This window comes from Oryzias latipes, chromosome 11 (genome assembly GCF_002234675.1).
Source record: "Oryzias latipes chromosome 11, ASM223467v1".
NCBI lineage: Eukaryota > Metazoa > Chordata > Actinopteri > Beloniformes > Adrianichthyidae > Oryzias > Oryzias latipes.
In genome coordinates, this window is record NC_019869.2 from 16,819,711 (window position 1) to 16,845,391 (window position 25,681).

The following is a 25,681-nucleotide window of genomic DNA, read 5'->3' on the forward strand; positions in this document are numbered from 1 at the left end:
GAGAGAGTGTAGCCAGACAGCACCGCATGGTGGTGTGTAAGATGACTCTGGAGGTCAGGAAGAAGAAGAGAGGGAAAACAGAAAAGAAGACCAAGTGGTGGAAGCTACAGAATGAAGAAACTTGTGAGGAATTTAGGCAGAAGTTGAGACAGGGTCTGGGTGGTCAGGATGAGCTTCCAGATGACTGGGAAACTACAGCAGAAATTATCAGGGAAACAGGTAGGAAGGTGCTAGGTGTGTCATCTGGAAAGAGGAAAGACGGTAAAGAGACTTGGTGGTGGAATGAGGAAGTACAGGAATGCGTCCAGAGGAAGAGGTTGGCTAAAAAGAAGTGGGATGTAGAAAGGACTGAGGAAGGTAGACAGGAGTACAAGGAAGCGCAGCGTAAAGTGAAGAGAGAGGTGGCAAAGGCCAAACAGAAGGCTTACGATGAGCTATATGACAGGTTAGACACAAAGGAAGGAGAGAAGGACTTGTACAGGCTAGCCAGACAGAGAGACAGAGATGGGAAGGACGTGCAACAGATAAGGGTGATTAAGGACAGAGATGGAAAGGTGCTAACAACCCAGGAGAGTGTACAGAAAAGATGGAAGGAGTATTTTGAGGAGCTGATGAACGTGGAAAATGACAGGGAAAGAAGGGAGGAAGATGTGGTTGTTGTGGAGCAGGAAGTAGCAGAGATTGGAAAGGATGAGGTTAGGAAGGCTCTGAAAAGGATGAAGAGCGGAAAGGCCGTTGGTCCTGATGACGTTCCTGTGGAGGTATGGAAGTGCTTAGGAGAGGCAGCAGTGGAATTTCTAACGAGGTTGTTCAATAGGATTTTAGAGAGTGAGAAGATGCCTGAGGAATGGAGGAGAAGCGTTCTGGTTCCGATCTTTAAGAACAAGGGTGACACGCAGAACTGCAGCAACTATAGAGGAATAAAGTTGATGAGCCACACAATGAAGCTGTGGGAAAGAGTAGTGGAAGCCAGGCTTAGGAAGAAGGTGGAGATCTGTGAGCAGCAGTATGGTTTCATGCCCCGTAAGAGCACCACTGATGCCATTTTTGCTTTGAGAATGTTGATGAAAAAGTACAGAGAAGGTCAGAAGGAGCTGCATTGTGTGTTCGTAGATTTAGAGAAGGCGTATGACAGGGTGCCGAGGGAGGAGCTGTGGTACTGTATGAGGTCGTCTGGAGTGGCAGAGAAGTATGTCAGAGTAGTTCAGGACATGTATGAGAGAAGTATGACGGTGGTGAGATGTGCTGTAGGTCAGACAGAGGAGTTCAAGGTGGAGGTGGGACTACACCAAGGATCAGCTTTGAGTCCTTTTTTGTTTGCTATGCTGATGGACAGGCTGACAGACGAGGTAAGACAGGAATCTCCCTGGACAATGATGTTTGCGGATGACATTGTAATTTGCAGTGAGAGTAGAGAGCAGGTGGAGGAACAGCTAGAGAGGTGGAGGTTTGCTCTGGAAAGAAGAGGCATGAAGGTCAGTCGTAGTAAGACAGAATACATGTGTCTGAACGAGAGGGATCAAGGTAGAAGCGTTAGGTTACAGGGGGCTGAGGTGAAGAAGGTGCAGGAGTTTAAGTACTTGGGGTCAACAGTTCAGTGTGATGGGGAGTGTGGAAAAGAGGTGAAGAGGCGAGTGCAGGCAGGTTGGAGCGGTTGGAGGAAAGTGTCAGGAGTGTTGTGTGACAGAAGAGTGCCAGCAAGACTCAAAGGAAAGGTGTACAAGACAGTGGTGAGACCAGCTCTGCTATATGGGTTAGAGACGGTAGCAGTGAGACAGAGACAAGAGGCTGAGATGGAGGTAGCGGAGATGAAGATGTTGAGGTTCTCCTTAGGAGTGACCAGGTTAGACAGGATAAGGAACGAGTACATCAGAGGGACGGCTCATGTTGCCTGTGTTAGCGACAAAGTCAGAGAAGCCAGACTGAGATGGTTTGGACATGTTCAGAGGAGGGATAGTGGATATATTGGTAGAAGGATGTTGGAGATGGAGCTGCCTGGCAGGAGGGCAAGAGGACGGCCAAAGAGGAGATACATGGATGTCTTAACAGAGGACATGAAGTTGGCTAATGTTAGGGTAGAAGATGTCCATGATAGAGTGAGGTGGAAAAGGACGATTCGCTGTGGCGACCCCTGATGGGAAAAGCCGAAAGAGAAAGAAGAAATAAAATTGAATTGAATTGAATTGAATATTCCGGAAGACAAGCAACACCGCTGCATCTGCAAAACAGAGACAGTTAGCGTGGGAAAACATAGCTGCTCAAGTTGATGCGTAAGTTTGCATTTAAATCATTGTTATAACATATTGGCTGTAATAACTTTTTAAATAGCGTAAGGTGTGAAATAAAAAATGGCGATATTTAGGTGTACTTTTGAAGTGTTATTCCTGGTGTAATTGCATGAAATGCTGCATAGTGTACAGAACCAATGTGGGGGAAAATGCATTTAATGACGTGTAGAGGACTTTTTTGTTAACCTTCCCCTCTTGCAAACGTTGGTCAGTTTAATATTAATACATGCAATTGTGTTTTTAAAAGTGAACTTTTGTCTACCCTTGTATTGATCAAGTGGTATAGGTTTATATGGGATAAAGAAAGTAAGCAGTACTAGAAAATTGTGTTTCCAAAAAGTAATTGTTACATTAATCTAATTCAATGTCCCTGATTTCATTTTCATGTAGATGCAATCCTGCAGGAATTAAAAGAACATGGCAGCAGCTAAAAATTAAGTATAAAAACATAATTCAATCAGGTCAAATGTGAGCATGTCATGGATGTAGGCTTTGTTGACAATATTTGACATATGAAACATCTACATAGCAATACATATCTAATGTTGTTTTCATTGTATATATGTAATTGACTGCAACGAAAAACGGTAACGCTCAAGCAAAAACATATGGGGAAATGACAAAAAATCGAGTCTAGGTCTCAAAATCCTCGCACGACGTGAATGTAATTCTCTACGAATTAATGCAGCCTCCTCGTCTATTGGGTCCTCCAAAAAAGGACAAGCCATTCTTGTCACTTAGACCGTCTCTGTGTGACGGAAATTTGGGCAATGAAGGTTAAAGCGAAAAATAACGCTTTGTCTTTAAAAAGGGGAGGGGACCGGCAGAAACCTTGAGTTTAGAGAATAAAACCTGCTCCCGACCAGGTTAGGTTCACAGCGTAAGTAACCATGGACACTGACTCTGAGTATAAGTTACCTCTCTTTCAGAAACGGGTTTGACTTACTCTGCTTTCTCTGGTTTAACAAACCTCCCATTCTGAAACGGAAAACCCAGGGTTTCCCTGATTTCAGGGTCAACACACTCAGAGTTTACACTTAACCTCCTTTCTGAAACAGGCCCCTGGGGTCTGCAACCTTCAACACTTAAAGAGTCATTCTGGTCGATTTCTTTCAGACTACAAGCCAATAGGAGCTGCAAAGTCTGCCTTCCCCCTTTAAAAAAATAAGACATATTTGCAATTCTATTACTGTTGCTATTATTATCAATATTACACTATTGTTTTTTCATAGTTAAAGCATAATCATAAAGATACTTTTCTTTCAAATTAGTAAATAGTATAAAACTTTTGACAGAGATTTACATGACTTCCTTTCAAAATAAAAGACACTCTGTACCACATAGGTTTGTCTTTAGTAGATAGTGTGATGTAAGCAGCGATTAAAAATCGTTTCTTTTATTGTTCTCTGTGACTCTCAGTCAGAAATGAGTAAAAGTGACTAACCAAAAAAATCGAAACTAACTAAGTGATCATTAATTGATATTTTGGACCACATGGCGCACCCAAAATACTTGAATTGTGTTCAATAATAGTTTGCCTTAAAATCTGTTGCGCCGTAACCCTTGTGCTATCTTAGATGACCCCACCCTTACTTTGACGTGTTCTTCCTACCATGACAAAGGTGGATAAAGGTGGAAAGATTTCATGTAATCCATGGACACCAGTGAAGATCACAAATCATTGAAGAAAAAAGGTTCAGACCACTGTCTAGTGGGTCTAGATGACCCAACGTTAAAGTGCCTAGGATAGCACAAGGGTTAAGTATGACTTCTGGTTGTGCTTACTGACTTCAAATTGATTTTCTGTGGTACATGGCACTAAAAAATTTCTCCTAAGGTTTGATTTTGGCAAACTACTAAGTCGCACCGCTTGATGGTTTGTTGGAGCATTGGGGGATTGTTGTCAGTAGTCTGGTGAAGTGATATGTTGAATAAAGTTTGACTCATGTTTGTTTCTTGATTCTGTATAGTCTGAATAATTTGTTTCATTTAAAAATTAAAAACACTTTATTCGTTAACCAGACAGCCACAAAGCAGGGATCAAAGAGCCACATGTGGCTCCAGAGCCTCAGGTTGCAGACCCCTGCACTAGACAGTGCTCTGAACCTTTTTTCTTCAATGATTTGTGATCTTCACTGGTGTCCGTGGATTACATGAAATCTTTCCACCTTTTTCCACCTTTGTCATGGTAGGGAGAACACGTCAATGTAAGAGTGGGGTCATCTAAGACAGTACAGGGGTTAACTGAAGAGGGTTGAACAATAATCATGTGATTCATTAAGATATTTTTGATCCTTCTTTTAGGAAATGTGTGTTCGGGTTGGTGCCTCATTCAATGACAAGGGAGAGGTTGGGAATTCCCTTTGTTTTTCACAAAGTTCTAGGACACCATAGTATAGCACAAGGGTTAAGACAAACTCAAAGTACATTGACATGATTTGCTTCATGATGTGGAGCCGTTTTCACAGGAGTGTTGTCAGGTGGTTTATTCTTCAGCTTCTCAGCATCGTTTACTTTAACCAAAACTCAACTGGATTATGAGACTTGAACTGAGAATCTGGGGTTTGCTGCAAAACAAGCAGAAAAACAATCCAACAGGGAAAAAAAGGTGACAGGAAGCATCAGCTGAGGGTATAAATCTTCACTGTCTGCTGTGGAAGTGCAGGTGAATGCAGCTGTGCATCTTCTTCATGTGTTTGAAGGCAAAACCGGTCCGTGCCCCATAAGTTGGATCCAGAGCGCAGCTGCTTTTAGTGGGGTTATGTCAAAGTTTAAAGTGATTTCCACCTGGATGTTCTGATAAAATAGAAGCAGCGCTATATAGAAAGCCAGGAAGGACAAAGTTCTGCTTCTGAAGTCAGACGCTACTATAATCTGAAATTGAAGTGCAGGCTCTGAATCCTAAAATGCTGAGGCAGGTTCTTCCCACACAGGCTGCTTTCTTGGTAAAAAAAAAAATCAGTCCCCCTCAAACTGCTGCACCTTCACTGACAGCCGCAGGTCTTCACCACCATGTTTCGATGCTTTTTGAGGATGACATTGTTGCTGTCGTCATAGAACAAGACAGAAATGGGGCTGAGCTTCTTGGGGGCGCAGCAGGCTTTGGGAACCTCATCGGGCTTTATTAAGTGGACCTGCAGAAACACATTTACTGATGTCTGAAGGCTTTTATCACAGGAAAAACTGATGTCGCTCGTCACCAGCAAGAGGTTAAAAAACGGCATCAAGACGAGAATCAGGCGGGGTGACGGAGCTGCACTCACCACCTGCTGGATGAGGGCGTGGTTTGTGGCGTTCATGCAGGAGCCCAGAGGATAGAAGCACTCCCCCTGACAGTAGTATGCAGAGTACCCCGTGGGAGCCAAAACCCAGTCCTGAGGAGCATGAAAAAAACACTTAATTTTCTGAGGCATCCTCCTGTCCTCAACACATGATGCTATTCAGAGTCTGCAGACAACAGCAAATACAAGAAGTGCTGGTAAAAGAATTATAAAGCTGAAAATCTCACACTTAAAAATATTAAACTCACAAACAATTTAGATGAGATTCATTTGACCAAATGTTTTAGCTGTCAGACTCCAGGTGAAGTCTGAAGAGAAACACCTTCATTTATTGTTAAAAAGTGGCCCGTCGTCAAAGAAAATAGTTTCATTCACTAAAAACAGTTTGATCACAGCTTTGAAAGCGGACCTTTGTCCACCTGCAGGGGGCGCTAACTGAACACCTTTACACAAGCCTGGAGTCAGATATGGATCCAGAAAAAACCAGACTGTTTTGGGCTAGACTTAATAGACTTTCACCTGATCTTTTACTTTCCCTCTTTGACCCAAACTGTTTGGAAACATCTACACTTGGAAAACAATGCAGATGTGATTCCTAAACATTCAATACTTGCCTTCCAACCCAGGTCACTGAAACTGACGTAGAGCTCATGTTTCCTGCAGGGCTGACCCACCTTGTTTACTGAAATTTTATCTGAGAAAAAGAAACTAAGATTTTATGCAGAACATATATTCAGAAAGAAATGCATGCATTTATAAATGCAAAGAAATATATAAATATATCCGTTGTGCTATCTTAGATGACCCCCCCCCCCCCCCCCTTACATTGACGTGTTCTCCCTACAATGACAAAGGTGGATAAAGGTGGAAAGATTTCATGGAATCCATGGACACCAGTGAAGATCACAAATCATTGAAGAAAAAAGGTTCAGCGCACTGTCTAGTGGGTCTAGATGACCCAACTCCCATTGTTAAAGTGCCTAGGATAGCACAAGGGTTACAGGTAAACCAGAGTCCTTTTGTGTATTTTTTGACATTAGACATCTTTGATAGAAGACATCTTTCCAGAATAAAACAAAACCAGAATCAGTTTTATCATTAACGAAATCACACATCTTCTGCCAAAACACTTTAATTTTAGGACAATTCCAGAAGAGATGGAGGACTGTTTCAGGGGAATCGCAGCCAAAACTACAGAGTGTATCAATGTTTAATCTAAATCTATTTTGAATAAACATTTTAGCTCTGTAAGCAATTTAACCCTTGTGCTATCTTAGGCACTTTAACATTGGGATTTGGGTCATCTAGACCCACTAGACAGTGCTCTGAACCTTTTTTCTTCAATGATTTGTGATCTTCACTGGTGTCCATGGATTACATGAAATCTTTCCACCTTTATCCACCTTTGTCATGGTAGGAAGAACATGTCAATGTAAGGGTGGGGTCATCTAAGATAGCACAAGGGTTACAAAATGGCTTGTAAAGATCACCCCCCATTTGGTCACGGTTTAGATTGGGGGGGCTGCAAAACATCAATAAACTGTTAATAAGAACACTGTTAATATATTTATCAATCCCATACAAGCAATTTATAAATAGCTTGTGAATAGGATTAGCAAATGCTAATAAATGTCTTTATAATCAGCTTAATACCACATTACTCATGCTTGTTAATGTATTATAAGTAGTTTATTAAGGAACATGTTAATGTAATTCTAAACAGCTTATTTAAAACTTGTAAGTCAGTTGTAAGACATTTACAAATGCTAATGATGTACTTATAAGCAATTTACTAAAACATCACCAGTGCTTGATAATGTTTTATAAATAGTTTATTAAGGACTCTTATTATAAAGCGTTACCAAAGAAACAATAACTTTCATAAACTTCATTTTTTTGTGTGTCTGAGTGAAACGTACTGTGGATGGCCGGCAGTGGGAGGTCGTACTTGACCTTCTTTTTCCGGGGATGAGGCTTGACAGCTCGAGGCGGCCGACACGGAACCTGGCTCTCCCTGAAGAAGGTCACCATGAAGGGCTGTTTGGAGCGAGGCCCCTTACGGCCGACCAACCCGATCCATCCTGCAGACATGGAGCGGTCTGGAGGACAAAACGATGGTTTTTATGCCGCTTCAGTGGCAATTATAGGATGTCCTGTTAGTTCAAAACTCACCTTCTTCAGTCTCCACATACAGGCGTATGCCCAGGTTGCTGCGCGGGTGGAGAAGCCAGTGGTTGGAGGCTGAGGTGACGTCAAAGGCCAGCCAACCCTCCTGTCCTGCTGGTACAGATTGCATGTCCAGCAGCACCAGCTCCGGCTCTCTAAAGGGAAAACAGAGGGGGAAATTTAAAATGCTGGTCAGATCTTCTTCAGAAATTCCTCCTAACAAACTCAAATCCTCATATGATATTCTTAACCCTTGTGCTATCCTAGGCACTTTGACATTGGGAGTGACGTCATCTTCACCCCACAAGACAGTGCGCTGAACTTTTTATTCAATGATTTGTGATTTTCATTGGTGTCCATGGATTACATGAAATCCTCTCCCCCTTCAGCCACCTTTGTCATGGTAGGGAGAAAACGTCAATGTTTGGGTGGGGTCATAGTATAGCACAAGGGTTACAGCACTAAATTATTGCAGAAAGCTCAAAATCATGGAGATTTTCTAGATGGACCCATAAGGGTTCAGTGTGGGTGCACTAGGTACAGACAAACAGCCGCTGGAGCTGGAGCTGGTGGTGTGGAAAAGAGGCTGTGAGGGGAAACCTGTGCCGGCTCTCTCGCTGGATCTCGTAGACGGAGATGTGAAGGGTTCGGTTCGCTCTCTGGCCCACCGTCAGGGTCTTGTAAATCCGAAACTCGGCCGCCGTCACCGTCTCACCCTTAGGGAGGGGGGTCAGGTCAAATCGAAACTCCTTCCAGTAGGGACGGGGCTGCAGCAGGTCCCGCTCATGCTCCACTGCACAGACAGAAGGACCGACACTGTGACTTTCATAGTCTGGATCTCACCTTTGAAGGAAATTCAAAAAGTACTTTTGTGCATAAAAGCTTGACATACTTTGTTGGGAGATCCACAAAGAGCTTTGAAATACTCTGGAACACTTTGGAAATACTTTTTTTATTTTTTTATTCTAAAACTTATTAGAAAACATAAAATAACTAAATAAGAATGAACTTCCTTACAGTCTTTTGGTATTTTTGACTTGTTTGGGTTCGAACTGATATTCAGTGGTAACGCCTTTGTTCTTTACTGGAGAAAAAACTTCAGCACACGTCGCTGCTGTTTTACAAAGCCAACAAATATGATTATTTTCTCTTTTAATGTTTTTTCTTTTAATATTCCAACAATAAAGTTTGTGATGCGCTCAGTGTGGTTTTATTTTATACTAGCCCATCCCAATGTTTACCTAAAAAATGCAGTTATTGCACCAATATTACTCTGTATGCCAAGAGTATATGGTAGTAAATTTTCAAACAAAAACAGTAACAGATATAACCTAATGTTATTAAGAGCAATGGTTTATCTACATAAATCTACGCGAGTTAAAGTAAAAAGTATGGAGCAGAAAAAAACGACTTTGGGAAGTACAAAAGCTACTCAAGTAAAAGTAACTGAGTAAATTTAAGCCATTACTTTCCACCTCTGATCGCTGTTTTCCCTCATTTTCAGTGTAATTAGGAGTTTTTGTGATAATTACATTACTGAGTAATAAGACTACAGATATTTGCAGGAAGAAAAAGTGTATGAACGACAAATAAAAGCTGTCGCTGCAAAATGATAAACTATAGTGTCAGACAAAAACCTCAGTGAAGTAACATTTTATTATGATGGAGGGACTTTTCTGAAACATGACTAATATTACCTGACCAGCAGAACACATGTTTATGTTAAAGTTTGAGGGGAAAAAATGTCAATTTTTCAACATTTACACAGTAATGTAGGACTCCAGAGCTTAGGTGTCTTCATCTAAAGGTAAAACAATAAAAGGCTGGAGATACGCTGTGAGCAGCTTCAGAAAGAAGTCCTTCAAGAAAAAGTCAGGAATGGTTAACAGGAGTCAGAGTAGATGCTGACACGCGTGTCAGAAAATCATAAACCTCTTAAGACCTGGGCTAATATTTGAGTTAACCCCCTCTACACACAGCAGTGCCAGGGCTCCAGTTAAACACAGTTATCTATTGCAGTAATAGAACCCAAAATGTGATGTCGTCACATGCCAGGTTTTTGTGTTTCATTACAACTAGGGTAAACTAAAGAGCTGTTGATTTGGTAAAAGATTGAAATCTTTACAGAATAACGGAGCATTTCTGTTCCACCAGTATGGTCAATGATCCAATGCTTCCAAACAAAACAATCCAGTCCACCAACTTTTCCTGAAAACAGTCCAGATTCATCTCTGTCTGACACTTTTAGGAGGAAACTGTGGAACACGTTCGATCCATCAAAGTTTTTCCAGCTTGAAGTGTTTAAAAAGCTAAAATTCTAGTAGAAAAGTTTATTTTCCCCCCAACTTTCTGTCCTAATCAGGTGAAACTGCATCCAAACCCCACAGAAACATGGAAAAAAGCAGGAAGGATCACAAACAGAAGAGGAGCCCGGGTGAGTTTTGCGTCTTTGCAGGAGGAAACTGGAAGACATGACAAATGGAGAGCGGAGCAGCAGGTCAGCAGCCCCCATCAGGCTGGGCGTCCTCACATCCACAAACACGCAGCGGTAATTAGAGACACTTCGCTCCCCGAACCACAGAGGCTGCTCTGCACACACACCACTAATTACAGGCCTGCCTGGTATTTTTAGAGGAGCTCCTCCACAGCAGTCTTTGCATCTGGCGTTGAGTGTCGGTCGGGCCTTTAATTCTGTCCAGCTGGTCATCTATTCACATTTGCAGGAAAACTCTTCATTGCTGCTTCAACTTAGTTCTGTTCATTTCCCTCAGATTTGATAAAGATTTGATGACATTTATGATAGTTTTAGCATTAATGCATGATTTGGAAAAATCACAGTTGTTGGTTTTGCCATCTTTGTCTACAAAACCTCTGCATCCTGCAGCATGAGATGCTGCGTTTTTGCAGCGTTGAGTGATCCGTTTCAGGGTCTGTGAGCAGAGAGGAACTGGAAGATTTGAGTTTGAGATGATTCCCACGGTAAACCGGAGCAGATTATCATCTAAAACCCCTGAGGAGCTGCAGGAAGGAAGCCGTCAAGAGGAGGATGTTTAATTTCCATGCTGTGATAGGCATCGGTCAGACTGATGGCAGCACAAACACACACACACACACGAGCACCTTATCTTCACTGTCACACAGACTTTAGAATATAGGAAAGTGGAAAAAAATAGAATTAAAAAAACCTCCAGTTCTGGATGAGAGAAGAACCTTAAATCACATCTAAAAAACAATCCAGACAGTAATCTGAAAAATTAAACAAAAAAAATGGTGATAACTTAAGTACTAAAATTTGTATAAGAAGACATGTCACACAGAGAATACATTAAACTCACATCTTAGATTTTGGACACATGCACTAATACAGAATTTCTTTGGAGGAATAAAGTTATCCTTTTCCGTCTGGTTTTAGTCCAGTCCATTAGCAGACCATCTTTAGAGAATTTAAAAATTGTGAACAAAACTGCTTAATTTAAATTAATTGTGCTTCTATGTTTTAGTCATTTCCATATCTGAAGTTTGTTGTTGTTAAATTCGATTTTTTAAATTTTATTTCCAGGAATAGTACTTGATTTTTTAAAACCAGTGGAACTTGTTCTCAAACAGCTGGTTTTAAGCCAAACATGGACGCTGAGAACAGATTTATAACCGAGCAGATCTTAACCGTCACCGACCTTCCTCACTATTTCCGTCCTTCTCTGACCACATGCTGCTTCACCTAAACTTCTGTGGTTCTCCATTCTAGGAGAAGCTCGAGTGTCTGCTGCTAAATAGAACAAAAAACTGTTGTTTTTTTTACCTGGTAAAAGAAAATCAAACATTTCTGTTTCTCTTAGAACTTTTTAAAAATATAAATCCTCACCCAGGTTGACGAAGCTCATCACCGTGTCCGCCTCGCTCACCACCGTCCCCAGTGGCGGCGTGTGGGTGCTGAGGGTCGGCAGGGCTGCGTGGTGGACCTGTGCCCCCCCTCTGAGCGTGCCCACAGCGGGCCCACTCATGAGGATCTCGTTCCCCTCGTCCTCTCCATCAGCAGACATGGCGTGGTAAAGGTCCAGCATGAAGAGCGGGGCGGAGGAGGGTGGGCGCAGCGGCGGGTGGGGTCTGGGTCTCCCCGGGAGGCCCAGGATGCTCAGGATCTCTTTCTGCATCTCCTTTTTCTCGCGGCCGCTGAGCTGGCGGAAGCTGGAGTGCACGGCGGCCTCGGCCTGCTGGCTCCACAGGGAGAGGCAGAGCAGCAGCAGCAGGGTGGAGGTGAGCCTGCGGCACCACTGCATCCTGCTGCAAAACCAGGAGAGGTTGCAGGAGGCCATGTGCTTCTGGGATCTTCTGCACCTCCGTCCTCACAAACAGCCCCGACCACTGCTGGATATGTTTAGAGGAGCGCTGCTGTGTTTACCGCCTCTGTTTACCTCTCCCTCCCTCCTCGACTGCTGTCGTCTTTCCTCCTTCCACCTTCTCTAATCTTGGAGAAAACCTCTCCTCCGCTTACGCAGCAGCAGGAGCAGAGAGCTGCGTAATTACAAGCTATCCGAGCTGTGTTTTGAGCACAGACAACGACCTCTTTGGAGGTCTGCTGCTCGCTTTGTAGTAGGAACCTCGCAGGATGAGCAGGTGCTGCTGAGAGCTGGGTCTCCAGCTCTGCTCCTGCTGAAAAGAAGTCCCCCTCTGCTGTGAGTCAGCTGCACGCCAGAACTCCCCTCCCACGCGCCTCTGGAGCTCCAGATGTCTTTATTAGTCCGGATAGTTTATAAAGACAGATGTTGTTTCCTGACTGAAACCTTACAAGCAAAGAGACGTTTCTTCCTCTGGAAACAGTTGTGCTCCCCTCCTCTAGGTTCTCCTCATCATGTCCCCTCCCTGCGGTCGCCATGGGAGTCCTCTCTCTTTGACCCCACCCATCTCTATCTTTTCATCCCCTCACGACTGCATCCTTTCATTGCTGATCAATTGTCTGATGTTCCAGCTTAGGCCAAATTTAAGGTGAAACCCTTTGGACTCCAGCAGAAAGAGGCAGAGCTGAAGGTGTGAAGCTGCAGGTTTTTGAGTTCTCTCGTTCCTGAGGACAGCAGGCTGAAGCACACGCACGCATGTTAGGGCAGAGGCACTCAGAGGGGGGGGCACGACAGGCCCGTGCAGGCCCACTCGTGTTTGTGCTTTCTTCTCATCAAAGCAGCCTGGTCCTTGTGGTAACTTGGCAACTTTGAAAGGCATGAATAACGCTGACCAAACCAAAGTGACCGCTGTGCATTTCAACCCGGCAAGGGCGAGCCTCCGAATGCCAGGAACCAACGCTCCTTCTGGTTTTATTTCTCTGTAGTGAAGAGGCAGAAGCTGAGGAGGAAGAGGTGAGAGGACAGGATGTGAGGAGGGTTAGGGGAGGAGGACTAGAAAAACAAAAGAAAAATGCGTTTTCTTCAAACCAACACATTGAACAATCTGGATTTTTGTTTTTTAGGTTTTGGGACAGAAAGGATTTTCATCAGACAATCGTGGAAGAACAAAATGTGCAAATAGCCACAGAAAATTTCTCCAAGCAAAAGCTTCGTCAACCTTCTGTACATACATGATGTGAAGATCCAGTCGAGTGTGTCTTTATCTGCAGACAAGAAAGAATTGTTTAGTCTGAGAGTCTGTGCTCCTCCGTCTTTCTCCTGTCGATTCTAAACATTTAAAGTCATCAGTTGGAAGAAAGTCAAATTTCTTCCCGCCACTCATTTTCTGTCCTTCTCCCCAAACAAAAGGGATTCTGTCTTTTATTGCTTAACAATTTAAGATATAAACCAAGAAGAATTTAAAAGAGAAACAGTTTTGTGGCTACACCAAACAACCTGTAAAAAAAGGGATTATGTAAGAATACAAAAAAATAGAAATCAGAATAAAAAACAACCTATAGATGCTATTCTTGAAGCTTCACAGTGGAAGACAATAGAAATGCATACATCAATGATCTTCTGCTCATCTGAAGCCGGGTTGTGAGGGCAACAGCCTAAGCAGAGATACCCAGACCTCCTCGACAACTCCCTCCAGTTCTTCCTCTGTACTGGGTCCTCAGTGGGACATGCCTGCTAATTGTCTTGGCTGATCTTTGGTGTGGTTGCCTGTAGGGGGCAGCATCTTGATCCAAGAAGACATTTGCATGAGAGGCATTGGTCACCTCAACTGACCTATCTTGATGTGGCTCCATGCCCAAAGATCCAGAGGAGAAAAACTCTTCTCAGCTGCCAGTATTCGGGGCATTTCGGTCATGAAACAGAACTCAGGGTGACTTTAAGTGAAGGTAAGAACTCAGATTGACTAGAAGATTGAAAGGACAAGCCATCCTCTCACAGTCAAGAATCGTGGCGTCCAACTTGGAGGTGCTAATTCTCACTGTGAGCATTAAAGGTCCTGATTGGATGAAGCCATCAGAACACCATATACCAAAAGCAGAGATAAATACCTGGAGAGTGGCCTTCGTGGGATCCCTCTGTGATTTGATCACACCTTCTGGACCCCCCTTCTAGAAAAGGGGACCAAACCAGTCTGCCAGTCCAGAGGGACGGTCCTAAACTGGCCAGTGATGTTGCAAAGGCAAATCGCCCAAGACAACATCCAGAGACTTGAGGTACTCAGGGACCTTATCCACCCCAGAGTCTTCCCCCCTAGGATTATTTTGACTGTCTCAATCACTTCAGATAGGGCGATGGACCGGTCCACTGCACAGTCCACAGCGGAAACAGGTGATGCCCAAAGTATTCCTACCACCTCCTGACATTGTCTTTAGTAAAAGTCAACAGCTCACAACTGGCACTGAAGACAGTGATGGCAGAGAACTGCTTCCCTCTCCTGAGGGGTCTGAAGGTTTCCTGAGGCTGATCGGTCATCCTTCTAGGCCTCCACAAACTTCTTCTAAGAATTGCATCCAAGGAAAAGTGTGTGGGAGTGGCCTGAAGATACACCGTGAAAACAGCAAATCATCACTTGTAAAGCTTGAAAAAGTGAAATATTGATCTGTTAGAGGGTCGAAACTTCAACCATGATCTTCTGCATCAGTGCAGGTTTCCTCCAGAAATCCTCCCCTTTCTCTAACCCTTGTGCTATCCTATGGGGTCAAGATGACCAGTGACGTGTTCTCCCTACCATGACAAAGGTGGATAAAGGTGGAAAGATTTCATGTAATCCATGGACACCAGTGAAGATCACAAATCATTGAAGAAAAAAGGTTTAGAGCACTGTCTTGTGGGTCTAGATGACCCCACTCCCAATGTTAAAGTGCCTAGGATAGCACAAGGGTTACAAAAAGGGAATGTTTTTCATTTGTTGGTCTAGTGCAGGGGTTTCAAATTCATTTTCACAGAGGGCCACATCAGCATAGTGGCTGTCCTCAAATGGCCAGATATACCTTTTACATGTAACTAAATGTAATGAAAAATAAACGTAACTACTCTTTGATGTTAAATTAATAATTTATTTATTATAATTTTCTAAAGTGACAATTACAGTTGCATAGAAAACATATGTTTGCTTGTTACTCTAGCATAAATCCTCTTAAATTTGATTCTGTCAGGTTAGGTTCTATGGACAGTGTTTAAGTCCTAATGTTTAGTTGCCCAATCCCATATTTCAAGTCCAATTGCCCCTAGATATGAATAAATGCACACCAATTTTTTTATTTTAAGAAATTCAACATTTTTATGATCTCGCTGGCCACATAAAATGACATGGCAGGACACTTTTGGCCTGTAGGCCTTGAGTTTGACACGTGGTCTAGGGGAAAATGGATTTGTTTTTTTGGTGTTGAATAAAGTATCAATGACATGTTTCTTCGCTGCAGCGAGCAAACACCTGCTATCCTAGGCACTTTAACATTGGGAGTTGGGTCATCTAGACCCACTAGACAGTGCGCTGAATCTTTTTTCTTCAGTGATTTGTGAATCTCACCGGTGTCCATGGATTACATGAAATCTTTCCACCTTTCTCCACCTTTGTCATGGTAGGGAGAACACGTCAATGTAAGGGTGGGGTCATCTAAGATAGCACAAGGGTTACATTCATAGTACTCTGGGAACAGATCTGCAAAAAAGGAGAACTTAAAGTTCCACTTCCACTTTGATCTATTTTTAAAAGTCTTTCAATTATAATTATGCTGTTTTATGCAAAATCATAAAATCTGTCGTTTTTTTTAGGACATAGTTTCTGCAGAGCAGCAGGAGTTCATTAGAAAATCCCCCAAGTTGTGGGCGAGATTGTTGGTGCAGAGCAACCCCGCCCCCCTTTCCTTCCCCATTGCAGAGCCGTGTAGGGAAATTGTGACCCACCCAGCATATTTTTTCATCTACGATTACTAAGAAATTCCACTTTGAGCTTGATTTTCTGAAAGAGTGTCCTCTATCATTAGAAAAATGCCACAAGAACATGTCAACATCAAACATGATTTTCATTTGAGTCCATCTTCCATAGTTGGGGGGCCAGAAAGGAAACACAAACACAGAGCCAGCCTTTACTGCAAGCATCATTTTAATACAAAAACAGAACAAAAAATTGTTTATAATTTTAGTTTTAATTTTACACAAGAGACTCGTGGTACCCCCCCCCCCCCCCTGCATGTTATCATCCCAGTGAGAGTAGCATCAGAAAGCAGCAAACGTCTCCCACACTTTCTGAACCCTGACCCCCCCCCACACAATAAATAAATAGAAAAAAAAATCAGTTTAAGATGTCTTCTTCTTCTTTTGACTGTTCTTTCATTATTTTTCCCAAAAACTTCATATCATTTACTGAGACGATGCAGGGATGACTCATCCCCGCAAAGCACAGAACATCAGAGGAAAGAAAAAAAAAGGCAGGAAGAAGAGACACTGGGGAGGGACACGGGGGGGGCTTTCCTTCTGCTCAGATCCCCCTCATTCATACCTGTAGTTCGCTCTACATGTGAAGGGTAAACCCCTTTGGTCAGGAAACGGTCGTCGTTAGCAACAAAGAAAGTTCAACAAACAAGGCTGTCACTGGAATCAGCGCTCATGTGAGAAACGTTACAATGCAGTAAAAACACACTCGACACACAAAACTTATCAAAGGGCAGAGCGGACCTCTGCTCGGTACAAAACGTCCTCCTCGGCCATAATACTAAATCACTCTCTGCTGATGTGATATGACAAGGACATGAAAAATAAATAGGTATTTATTTAAGCTAAATAACAAAAAGTACAGCTGGATTATAAATTAATCTGAAAAACTAAACGACATTTGCAAGTTTTGCATACAGTGACTCTTGACCTCTGTTGCTTCCTGTAACAGACGGGCCGTGTGCGCGTCGTATGACGTCGACTCAAAGATGGAACAGCAGAGGGAGAGGCGGTTAGTGCATGCTGGTTGTTGGGCTCCGTGAACATGGTCGTTAACATGTTAGCTTACAAGTCTTGTTGTCAGTAATGTGCTGTTAGTCGTCACCATAAAAACAGTCCTTTCTATTGCTAGATGGTGATTTTTGGGAGTCGGGTGGTGTGAAACCGCAGGGGCCCTCGTGGAAGCAACACCCCCCCAGAACCAGATCCAGGGAGGAGTCAGTCTTGGTGTGGTGGCGTCCGCTCTGAGGTTAGCCGCTCTGCGTGCAGCCAGTCCAGGGAAGAGACATGGCAGTCGTTGCATATTTTGCTTTTTTTGACGCATCCTTGAGACGGTTGATCCGCAGGCAAAAATACTTCACCCGCAATCCGTTCAGAGTTTTTGCTGAATGTCACGAGAGCCTCTCTGCTGTGCGGAGCGGCGGTGGTGGCGGTGGCGTGTCTGCCCCCTGTTAAGTCTGAATTCTCTGCCTGATCAGGACAGAGTGTTTCTGTGAAATAAGGCAGCATCTTGTGGTTGGTGTTTGGTTCCATTTTGGGGTTTGGGTTGGGGCAAAGGCAAAGCAGATGTCTGAAAGGGGAGAAATATGTGTCGACCCCCCACAGACTGGGTCAGAAACAACTGGACCAGGACTCTCCTCTTGTGCATGTTCAGTCGGTCGTAGGCGTGGGGAAGAGTGAGATGGAGACTCTCCATCTCCTCCTTTCCCTGGAAATGATCAGTCGTAGTGCATCGGTCGCCTGGATCGAGGTCCAGATTCCTGCTGGTACATCCAAGAAGTTTGTTTCATTGTCTAATTCACTTCTTTGCAGACCCTGTGGTCTTTGGACTGGCGGTCTTCTTGGAAATGGTGGGGATCTTGGAAGGTTTGGCTCCGCCCCCAGGCCGTCTTGGGGTGTCTGAGGTGTCGGAGCAGACCGAGTGAGCATCCTGAAGCTCCGAAGCATCTGAAGCGTCGCTGCCGCGCCGACTGCTGGCCCTGCTGCCCGCTCGGCTGCCCGCTCTGCTGGTTGGGCCACTGGCCGTGGACGCTCCTCTTTTAGGATCTGAGAGGAAAACGGAGGGTGATGACTCAGCGTCTGAGGGACAAACATCAAGAAAAACCCGCACACAGCAGCAGAACGCTCAGCACTCACCGGTACGTTTGCTGGTATGCGCCGTTCCTCCGTTCTCTCCCGTCAGCGAGCCTCTGCTCGAATGGAAGGTTGTCCTCCTTATTTTGGACCCAGATGCTGCCCCCTGCAGGCGAACACACCAAAGATCAGCCAAAAAAAACTCAATTCCCCAGAGGCAGGGGGAGCAGCTAAAGGCTGTTTAAGTTAGAGTGGTAGTACTTGAAAATAGAATTATTGTAGCATAAAAGTAATCATTAAAACAATTGAATAATAAAAAACTATAACCGAGTACAGTTTTAAATGTAATATCTAATTTACTGCCTCAAATATCAGAAGAATAAGATAATAAATACACAAAACGTCTTGCATTTTTAAGAAAAAATAATAAAAATACCTGGAACCTTTAAGCTACGATCACACCGGGCAAGTAACATGATTTAAGAACAGGCATATAGCCCATGATGTTCAAACTGTACATGCAGGGAGGGGCTTCTTCTTCTTGTTTACTAGCGCTTGTCCACCACCTACACTTGGCGGAGACTTGGTGCGAAATGTCGAAGCGATGCAAATCTGAGTAATCTTATCCAGGATATGACATATCCAGGCCGATATGTCATAGAACTCCAGATGGGCAAAAACCGCAATTATTAATTTCTCCTCTATGATCAATTGCCAAACGGTTGGCACTTCCGATAATTAATCCATACCTCACTACCAAATCGGAGTCTCTGATTGATTAAAGTTAAACTTGGTTTAAATTTCAGCGTGTGTTTACTGGCGGCGGGTTTTATATGTAGGTCCCAAAAAAAGTTGTAGAAATTTGTGTAGCTATGCGTGAATGCGCGTGAAAACCCACTTTTACGTGTGTTTCCATAGACTTTTGATTACAAGTGTTCAAGCGTCAAAGTGGCAGAGGGCAGTGTGAACGTAGCTTCAGATTACAGTCTTCTCTGGCTATACTGAAGCTAGTCCTCATGTTTGGAGTAAATGATCAAACTGACCTGAAGTAACATGAGATACAGAGAACAGAGGAGGCCAGATCTGCATCACTAATCTACCCACAGAAAAAGTAGGAGTGCGAGTACTTTTTTAGTTACTTTTTTATTCGTTACTCGTTACCCACCTCTGGACTGAACTAGAGAAAGTTCTAACAGTACGACACATTTATGTAGAAACTCACATGTTTGACAACAGACCAACACTAAAACAACAACACAAACACAACAGTCTAAGTGCAGAAGGTCAGACGCACACATTTGTGTCATTTTCTCAAGTTTATCATAAAGTTTACATTCGATTTTTAGATTTTCGTAAATCAAAAACTAATAAAGAACAGAAAAAAAATATATATTTTTCTTCTTCTCAATCAGAACCGTTGAAAATGACCATGACATGAATCGGTAGACTCAAAATCAGGGATCCGGTTTCTGTCTGAACTGCTTTGGGGACTTCTCCTCAAGAGCTTTGACGACTGCTGCGTGGCAGCAATCGTCCTGCAGGGCGGCGTCAAGCGTTTGGGTGCATTAGTGCATCAGCGCTTCCAGAGGGGTGGGGCGGGTGGGGCAGGACGGGGTGGGTGGGTGGCGTGGGTGCGTTACCTCGTGCCCAGGAGTGCTGGGGCTGACACCGAGCTCTGGGCAGCAGGGGCACTTGGCCGGCGTTGGGCTTTTACTGTTTGCCAGCCACGGCTTAGCATAGTCACGCGAATGAGGGAGGGAGGACTGAAAAGGGAGGAGGGAAAGCAGCAGATGTGGGGAGGGGGGAGTTGTGGGGGTCAGACAGCGCAGAGCGTTGTTGTGTAAAAGCGGATGTTTTGGGGTTGTTTTTTTTTGTTTTTTTTTTAAATGGTCAGTGCAGACAGACATTTTTGAAAGCAGGGTAAATGACAGAAGCAAAAGAGGAGACAAAAAGATGACAGGAAAAAAAAAGACAGAAACCCACAATTAAGGATGAAGTGACAACAGAAGGATGACAACAAATAAACAGTGAGTAATGGAGTGCAACAATTAATCGACTCAATCGATTTCTATTCCTACGATCCATCCACATCGATCTGAGGCAAAATGTTAATCAAATCCACATGAAAAATCATTTCAAAATAGAATAAATCGATTAAATGGATATTGGAAATTGTGAATAGATTTGTCATTAATTCTTGTTCACTTGTTTGTTTGTTTGTTTGTTAACACATTCAATTTACACTTGATTTTGAGAAAAAAATATAAGCAATCTGGAAAATGTCACCTGCACTGTTCAGTATCCAGGTGTTTCTCTCTGAGTCACACTGGTGGAATTTTTGGCTAAAGATGTCCTGGATCCATTTTTAGGACAGTCAATCGGATCGTTCAAAATGAACCAATATCCACTATGGATCAGATCAGCAATCACAAATTATAATATGAATTTAATCTGTAATAAAATGTATCATTACACCCTTGGTGTGCAACAAAAACCCAAGAAACGCACATATAAGAAAAACCACAGGACATCTGGGTGATCTGATTATTTTTCTGCTCCACTTGCAACTCTGAGGGAAAAGACACAACGAGAAAACACAGGAGACAAACTTCCAAACATGAAGCGAAGGAGAAACCAAAGCCAGGAGTTTTTCTGAGGCAGCAGAACTTCTTAACCCTTTGAGGAAGCAGACCCTCTGTAGTGCAACATCGTTCACTGCTCTATAAACCGTTCCTAAAGTCAGCTGGAAACACATGACTGAGCTTGAACTGTACTCAGAATAATTATGTTTTTTCTGACCTATTTAGTCCTGACAATGTTATAGATTTTCTCTATGTTTTACTAAGTAAAGTCTCTAGAAACGTTTTGTTTTCCATCTTGTTTCTGTTATGCTACGTTCACAACGGGCTCAGAAGTGCGCGTTCAAGCGACCGCATCCAGTGAAGAGTCTTTGTAAACGCACCTCAATGCGCATTTCGGACTTCCACATTTAAAACTCTCGTGTTGCAACACATGTTTTTATGATCATTTTCAGGCTCTACATAGAAAACACACGCAGGCATTAAACGCACGTTGAGAGGTAAACCATTTGGACTTTGACCAATCAGGGACTCAGATTTGGTGTTGACGTATGGCGTTTTTCTGTAACTCACAGAACTGTTGATCATAGAGGAGAAACTAATAATTTCGGTTTGTGCCCGGCTAGAATTGTAAGAGATCAGGTCTTTTATTTATCGGAATAAAATTGTGTGACATTTCACACCAAGCCTCTTCTGTGTACATGCACTAACATGGGGTGGGGACAGCCCAATGTGAACGCCATATGCTAAAAGCAAATTCAAGAATGCTCGTTTAATGCGTTCTTGAACGCGTCTTAGATGCCTGGAGTGTACGTAGCATAACAGTAAGTGAAGGTTGGCTCGCTTAGGGTCCTGTAAAGAACGGTTGCAGACTGTCACCCTTACCCTGGATGAGGTGGAGGCTGTCGGGGTGGCAGGTGTAGATGGAGCTGAAGGTAAGGAGGCTCCACTGTGGGAGGCCGAGGAGGAGGAGCGGGTGGGCGAGGCGTTGCGGGATCCCGGTTTGGAGCGCCGACCTCGTGATCGGAAGGCAGCCAGGCCCTGAGATGCTCCTTCAGGAAGGATGAACTTCTCTCTCAGCTCCAGGTTGGTGCGGCCTCGAGCTGCAGACAGAAGACAGGAGCGGGAGGAGACCTCATTATAGTGCAATGAGCTCTCTTGGTGGGATCACAGTTTCTCCTCCAGCAGGGGGCAGCAGAGGCAGCGAGCAGAGTGAGGGAGAGTCAGTGCTTCCAGACATTAAAGTGTTTGTCTTGAGAGTGCAGGTGAGCGGAGCAGGAGATCAGGAAGTCCAAAAACAGAGTCACTTTAGGAGGGTGCAAGTGAGGGAGTGCAACAGGGAAATTTATTTTGACCCAAAAGTTCAGAAAGTTCTGTACACCTGAAGCGTAATCTGGAGAAACTGCCATGGCCGCAGATAATCTGTCAGTACGAAGTCAGTCTGCAAATATCAAAAATTATATTCCCAAAAAGCAGTGACATAAACCACCTCAATTTGGGATTTGACCTCACACCAGTTCAGATTAAAGGACAGGAGGAGTCTAAGCTACTCCCTGGTTGCATTGTCTGATCAGATCCTGACTAGAACAGGCATGTCCAAAGCCCGGCCCGTGTTTACATTTCTGCACGCTCCTTTCATAAAACCAATGAAATGCTACAACCAGAATTTTCTAACAAGTGTGTTTACAATTTAATTTTTCCATTCGGCTAAATTACAGTTTAAGTTGTTGTAAATGTGTGGAAATGCAGTCATGTGACCTTTCTAATTCCTTTAAAAAATGTCATCAGTAAAAAAACAAAACAGTTGACAGTGAGGGCCACCAACTCCAGAATAAGGGAAACATTTTCCAGACTAATATGAAACAACAACTGTGTCGTCTGCCTAATATGCCAAGACAGTGGAGCCGTTCTAAAGAAGCTCAATCTCAAGAGGGACTACCAGACGAGACTTTCTCTCTACGACAAGCTAACTGGAAATGAACGGTGCGAAAAATGGATAAATTCACATTCATTTGGGTAAAAGCATTTAGATTTTTTTTATGTGTAAATATAAAAAAATAAAGCATTGCATAAAATGCCCATTAAATAGTTAATTTGCATTTAATTTAGTGAAAATAGGATAAATATGTCAGGCAGATTTGGTTGGCCCTCAAACACTTTCACCTCACCAAATCTGGCCCTCTTAGCAAAAGGTTTGGACACCCCTGCTCTAATAGTAGTGAGTGATTAACCCATTAACCAGGAATAACTGTAGTGAAGATCCACAGTCTGTGACTAAACATCTGAGCATGAACCAGTGTCTCCAGTTAACGACATGAAAACTACTCTTTAGATGAAGGCGAGCACTGTGGAGAGTAAAGCACATCCTCTCCTTCCTCAGTGGAGCTTTCATTTCACATCCTCTTCTAAGCTGCAAAGGAGCCCCCCCCCTCAGCTCTGCGATGGGTGCACAGGCTGTGTGTAATACACGTGTGGAGGGGGGGGGGCAGCAGTCATGCCTGACTAATGCTCAGGAGAGAGCCCAGATTCAGGGTTTCTCCCTTCCAAAGATGCTGAGCAGCATTTCTGGACAGAAAGGAGTGCAGCAGACAGCAGGAAGCCTGGAGAAGCCAGCCGCAGGGGGAAAGTGATGAAGAGGAGGAGGAGGAGGAGGAAAGAGCTGAAAAACAACAGTCATGTGATACTAAAATATGTTCACTTTCATGTCAAATGTAGACATAAGGACTGAAAATAACAAGACAGCAACATTTTAAGGCCTTCAAATTCGCTTAATTCATCCTCAGATAATTAAAACATTAAAATTCATCTATTACAGAAAAGTAATATGCAGAAGTTAAACTTATAGGAACAAAATTGCTTGTCATTTGGTTGAGAAGAAAGATGTTTCTTTTACAAAAGGAGCTGATCCTTTTTATGGTGTAGACGGCAAATCTTCCTGCCTAAAGAGTAGAGAAGCTACTTTATGGCAACTCTGAAACAGGCAGCAATGTCTTAGGAGCTGGTTGTTTTTAAGAATGATTTTCTAAAAGAAAGTTTTGAATCAATGTTTAGTTCTTGTGACTCATGACACTTCTACCTCTGTGCTTTGTGCTAGCATGCTGGGAGTTCTGAACATAGCCCCTCCAGGGTCAACATGTAATGTGGTGGGAATTTGCTAGTTTGACTCCTTTGCAGACAAGTGTTAGAATTGTGTTTTTTTTAACATGTTCTTGTCATTTTTATCTGATGACGGAGGACATATGTAAAGAAATTTAAGGTCTAAATTGCATTTCTGAGTATCTATTTATTCAAATCATGAATAAAGAGCAGATGCAAATATGCTTTTGAAAAACGTTTGCATTTGTAACGTAGAAAATATTCTGTGCGAGTAAGATCCCCGTTCTGAGGAGAAGGGGGCGGGGCTGCTCCACACCAATGGTGATTTCCAGGCAAATTTCTAAAAAACTACTGCTGCTCTTCAGGATGCCCTAGAAAATGATTTTATTCTTTATTTTTGGCTAAAAAAGGCATAATCATAACACTGAACGATTTTACAACAGAGCAAAAGATGAAGAGAATGGGACTTTAAAAAAGGGGGGTTAAAAATGGTCAAATTCATTTTGTGTTTAATAATAAAAAGTGTTAAAGTTTATCTGAGGTTGGATTAAGACCAAGTAGGTCTAAAATGTTGTTTTATTATTCTCAAACTAGTTTACATCAGAAATAAAAAGGGGGCTTTCTTCATTTTTTGCATGACTGTAAGACAGATTTACAGAGAAAGACAGAAAAAAAGAGGAGAGAAGGGCTGCAGCTTTCACAACCATCAGCTCAGCCGGCACCTCGCTTAAAGCCAGCCTTGGATTCTTTCCCCAGCGCTCAGAAATCTCACTGACAGGAGCTGTGCCGCAAGCTGCATTAATAGAAACCCAAGTTGGCCACATCCAGGACTTACTCAAATATCCTCCTGCTTTCTTTTGGTTTTTAAATTGTGAACATGCAAACAGATTCCTGCTCGATCTTTTGGTGCAGATGTTCAAAGGAAAACCTGAGCAGACCAGGGATTGGCCAAGTCCTGCTTCTGCTTTGCGTGAGGGAAGCACGAGGAAAACACGTGACAAACTGACAAAAGACGGAAACCAGCGTCTGCCAACCGTTAGAAAGAGTGCACACACATATGTGGACACACAGCTGTGGTTAAACATGGAGCTTGACAGATGAATGAAAGGTGGCAGACAGAGAGGAAGAGTAGATACCTCGGCAGCAGAAATAGCCAGGAGTGACCGTCACTGAGAGACACAAGAGACAACGTGAAAGAACTGCATGCGGAACGAAGACAGTCTCCCCGCCAAAAAAACACACAGCTCAAAAGGCACACGGCTCAACGCAGGAGTCCACGCCGAAGGCAGTCGCCATGGAAACGTATTAAAACATGATCACAGTTCAAGATGTCAGCAGCAACAGTTAGTCAGGCGGTCAGCGAGGCACAGCAACAAAGCCAAAACCCACAAACCCAAGAGAACAGGGAAAAGAGGACAAAAGAAGAAACCTGCAGAGAACCAACCAGAGGAAAACACAGAAAAAGGACCAAAAGACAGGCAGTGAGAAAGAGAGAAGCCCAACCTATACGAGATGAGATGGAGCTACTGGAATCGGAGCGGAGAATCTTAAGTCCTGGATGATGCACTGAGGAAAGAGAAAAAACAAAAAGAGGGAGGAAGAAAAGGGGAGGGAGAGATCTGAGGCCCATGCACCATGCAAACTACCATCTTAATTACACAATGGAAAGTGAGGAGTGAAGAAGTGATGTGGAAGATGAAATAAAAGAGGATGAACCCCCTCATGATGGACAGAAAGAACACAGATATGAGAGAGAAACAGTCCAGGGAGGAGAGGAGGAAGAGCAGCGACCCCGTCACCTGCTGACAAACATGACAAACGGGAGTTAACCTTTAACTGCTTCACCCGCTGCCCAGGAGGTTCCAGTGCAA

At 43.4% G+C, this 25,681-nt stretch overlaps 2 protein-coding genes across 24 annotated transcripts in view; both read right to left on the minus strand.

Moving 5' to 3' along the window:
- Nucleotides 1–4,638: 4,638 nt before the first annotated feature.
- bmp8a (bone morphogenetic protein 8a) lies at nt 4,639–12,977 on the minus strand. 2 transcript variants are annotated; one of them, XM_011481014.3, is made up of 7 exons: nt 11,598–12,963; nt 8,336–8,528; nt 7,742–7,890; nt 7,489–7,668; nt 6,184–6,263; nt 5,552–5,662; nt 4,639–5,422 (listed from the first exon to the last, which is right to left on the minus strand). In XM_011481014.3, the coding sequence occupies exons 1-7, from the start codon at nt 12,046–12,048 to the stop codon at nt 5,273–5,275; spliced, it is 1,314 nt and encodes a 437-aa protein (XP_011479316.1). In that variant the 5' UTR covers nt 12,049–12,963; the 3' UTR covers nt 4,639–5,272. The 2 variants fall into 2 exon arrangements, with proteins under 2 accessions (XP_011479316.1, XP_020562839.1); XM_020707180.2 differs by having other exon boundaries at nt 4,639–5,662; nt 11,598–12,977.
- A 3,234-nt stretch (nt 12,978–16,211) lies between these two features.
- Nucleotides 16,212–25,681, minus strand: part of LOC101157308 (microtubule-actin cross-linking factor 1) — a 192,909-nt gene continuing 183,439 nt past the window's right edge. For 7 of the 22 annotated variants that reach the window (XM_023959962.1, XM_023959961.1, XM_023959959.1 and 4 more), the window contains 6 exons: nt 25,314–25,376; nt 24,947–24,979; nt 21,600–21,817; nt 19,776–19,898; nt 18,199–18,301; nt 16,468–18,108 (listed from right to left, as the gene is read on the minus strand). In XM_023959962.1, the coding sequence (XP_023815730.1) occupies nt 17,861–18,108; nt 18,199–18,301; nt 19,776–19,898; nt 21,600–21,817; nt 24,947–24,979; nt 25,314–25,376 (788 nt within the window). In that variant the 3' untranslated portion in view covers nt 16,468–17,860. Of the gene's footprint in view, nt 18,109–18,198; nt 18,302–19,775; nt 19,899–21,599; nt 21,818–24,946; nt 24,980–25,313; nt 25,377–25,681 lie in introns of all 22 variants that reach the window. The other 15 variants (XM_023959957.1, XM_023959950.1, XM_023959949.1 and 12 more) reach the window with 6 other exon arrangements.

Excerpts from the sequence above, each read along its gene's own strand:
- bmp8a (XM_020707180.2), bottom strand. The coding sequence starts at position 12,048 with ATGGCCTCCTGCAACCTCTCCTGGTTTTGCAGCAGGATGCAGTGGTGC. Across the intron at positions 7,891-8,335 it reads CAGCGAGAGAGCCGGCACAG|AGAGCCGGAGCTGGTGCTGC; the intron begins GTTTCCCCTCAC and ends TTTTCCCTTTAG. Across the intron at positions 5,663-6,183 it reads TCAGTGACCTGGGTTGGAAG|GACTGGGTTTTGGCTCCCAC; the intron begins GCAAGTATTGAA and ends CATGCTCCTCAG.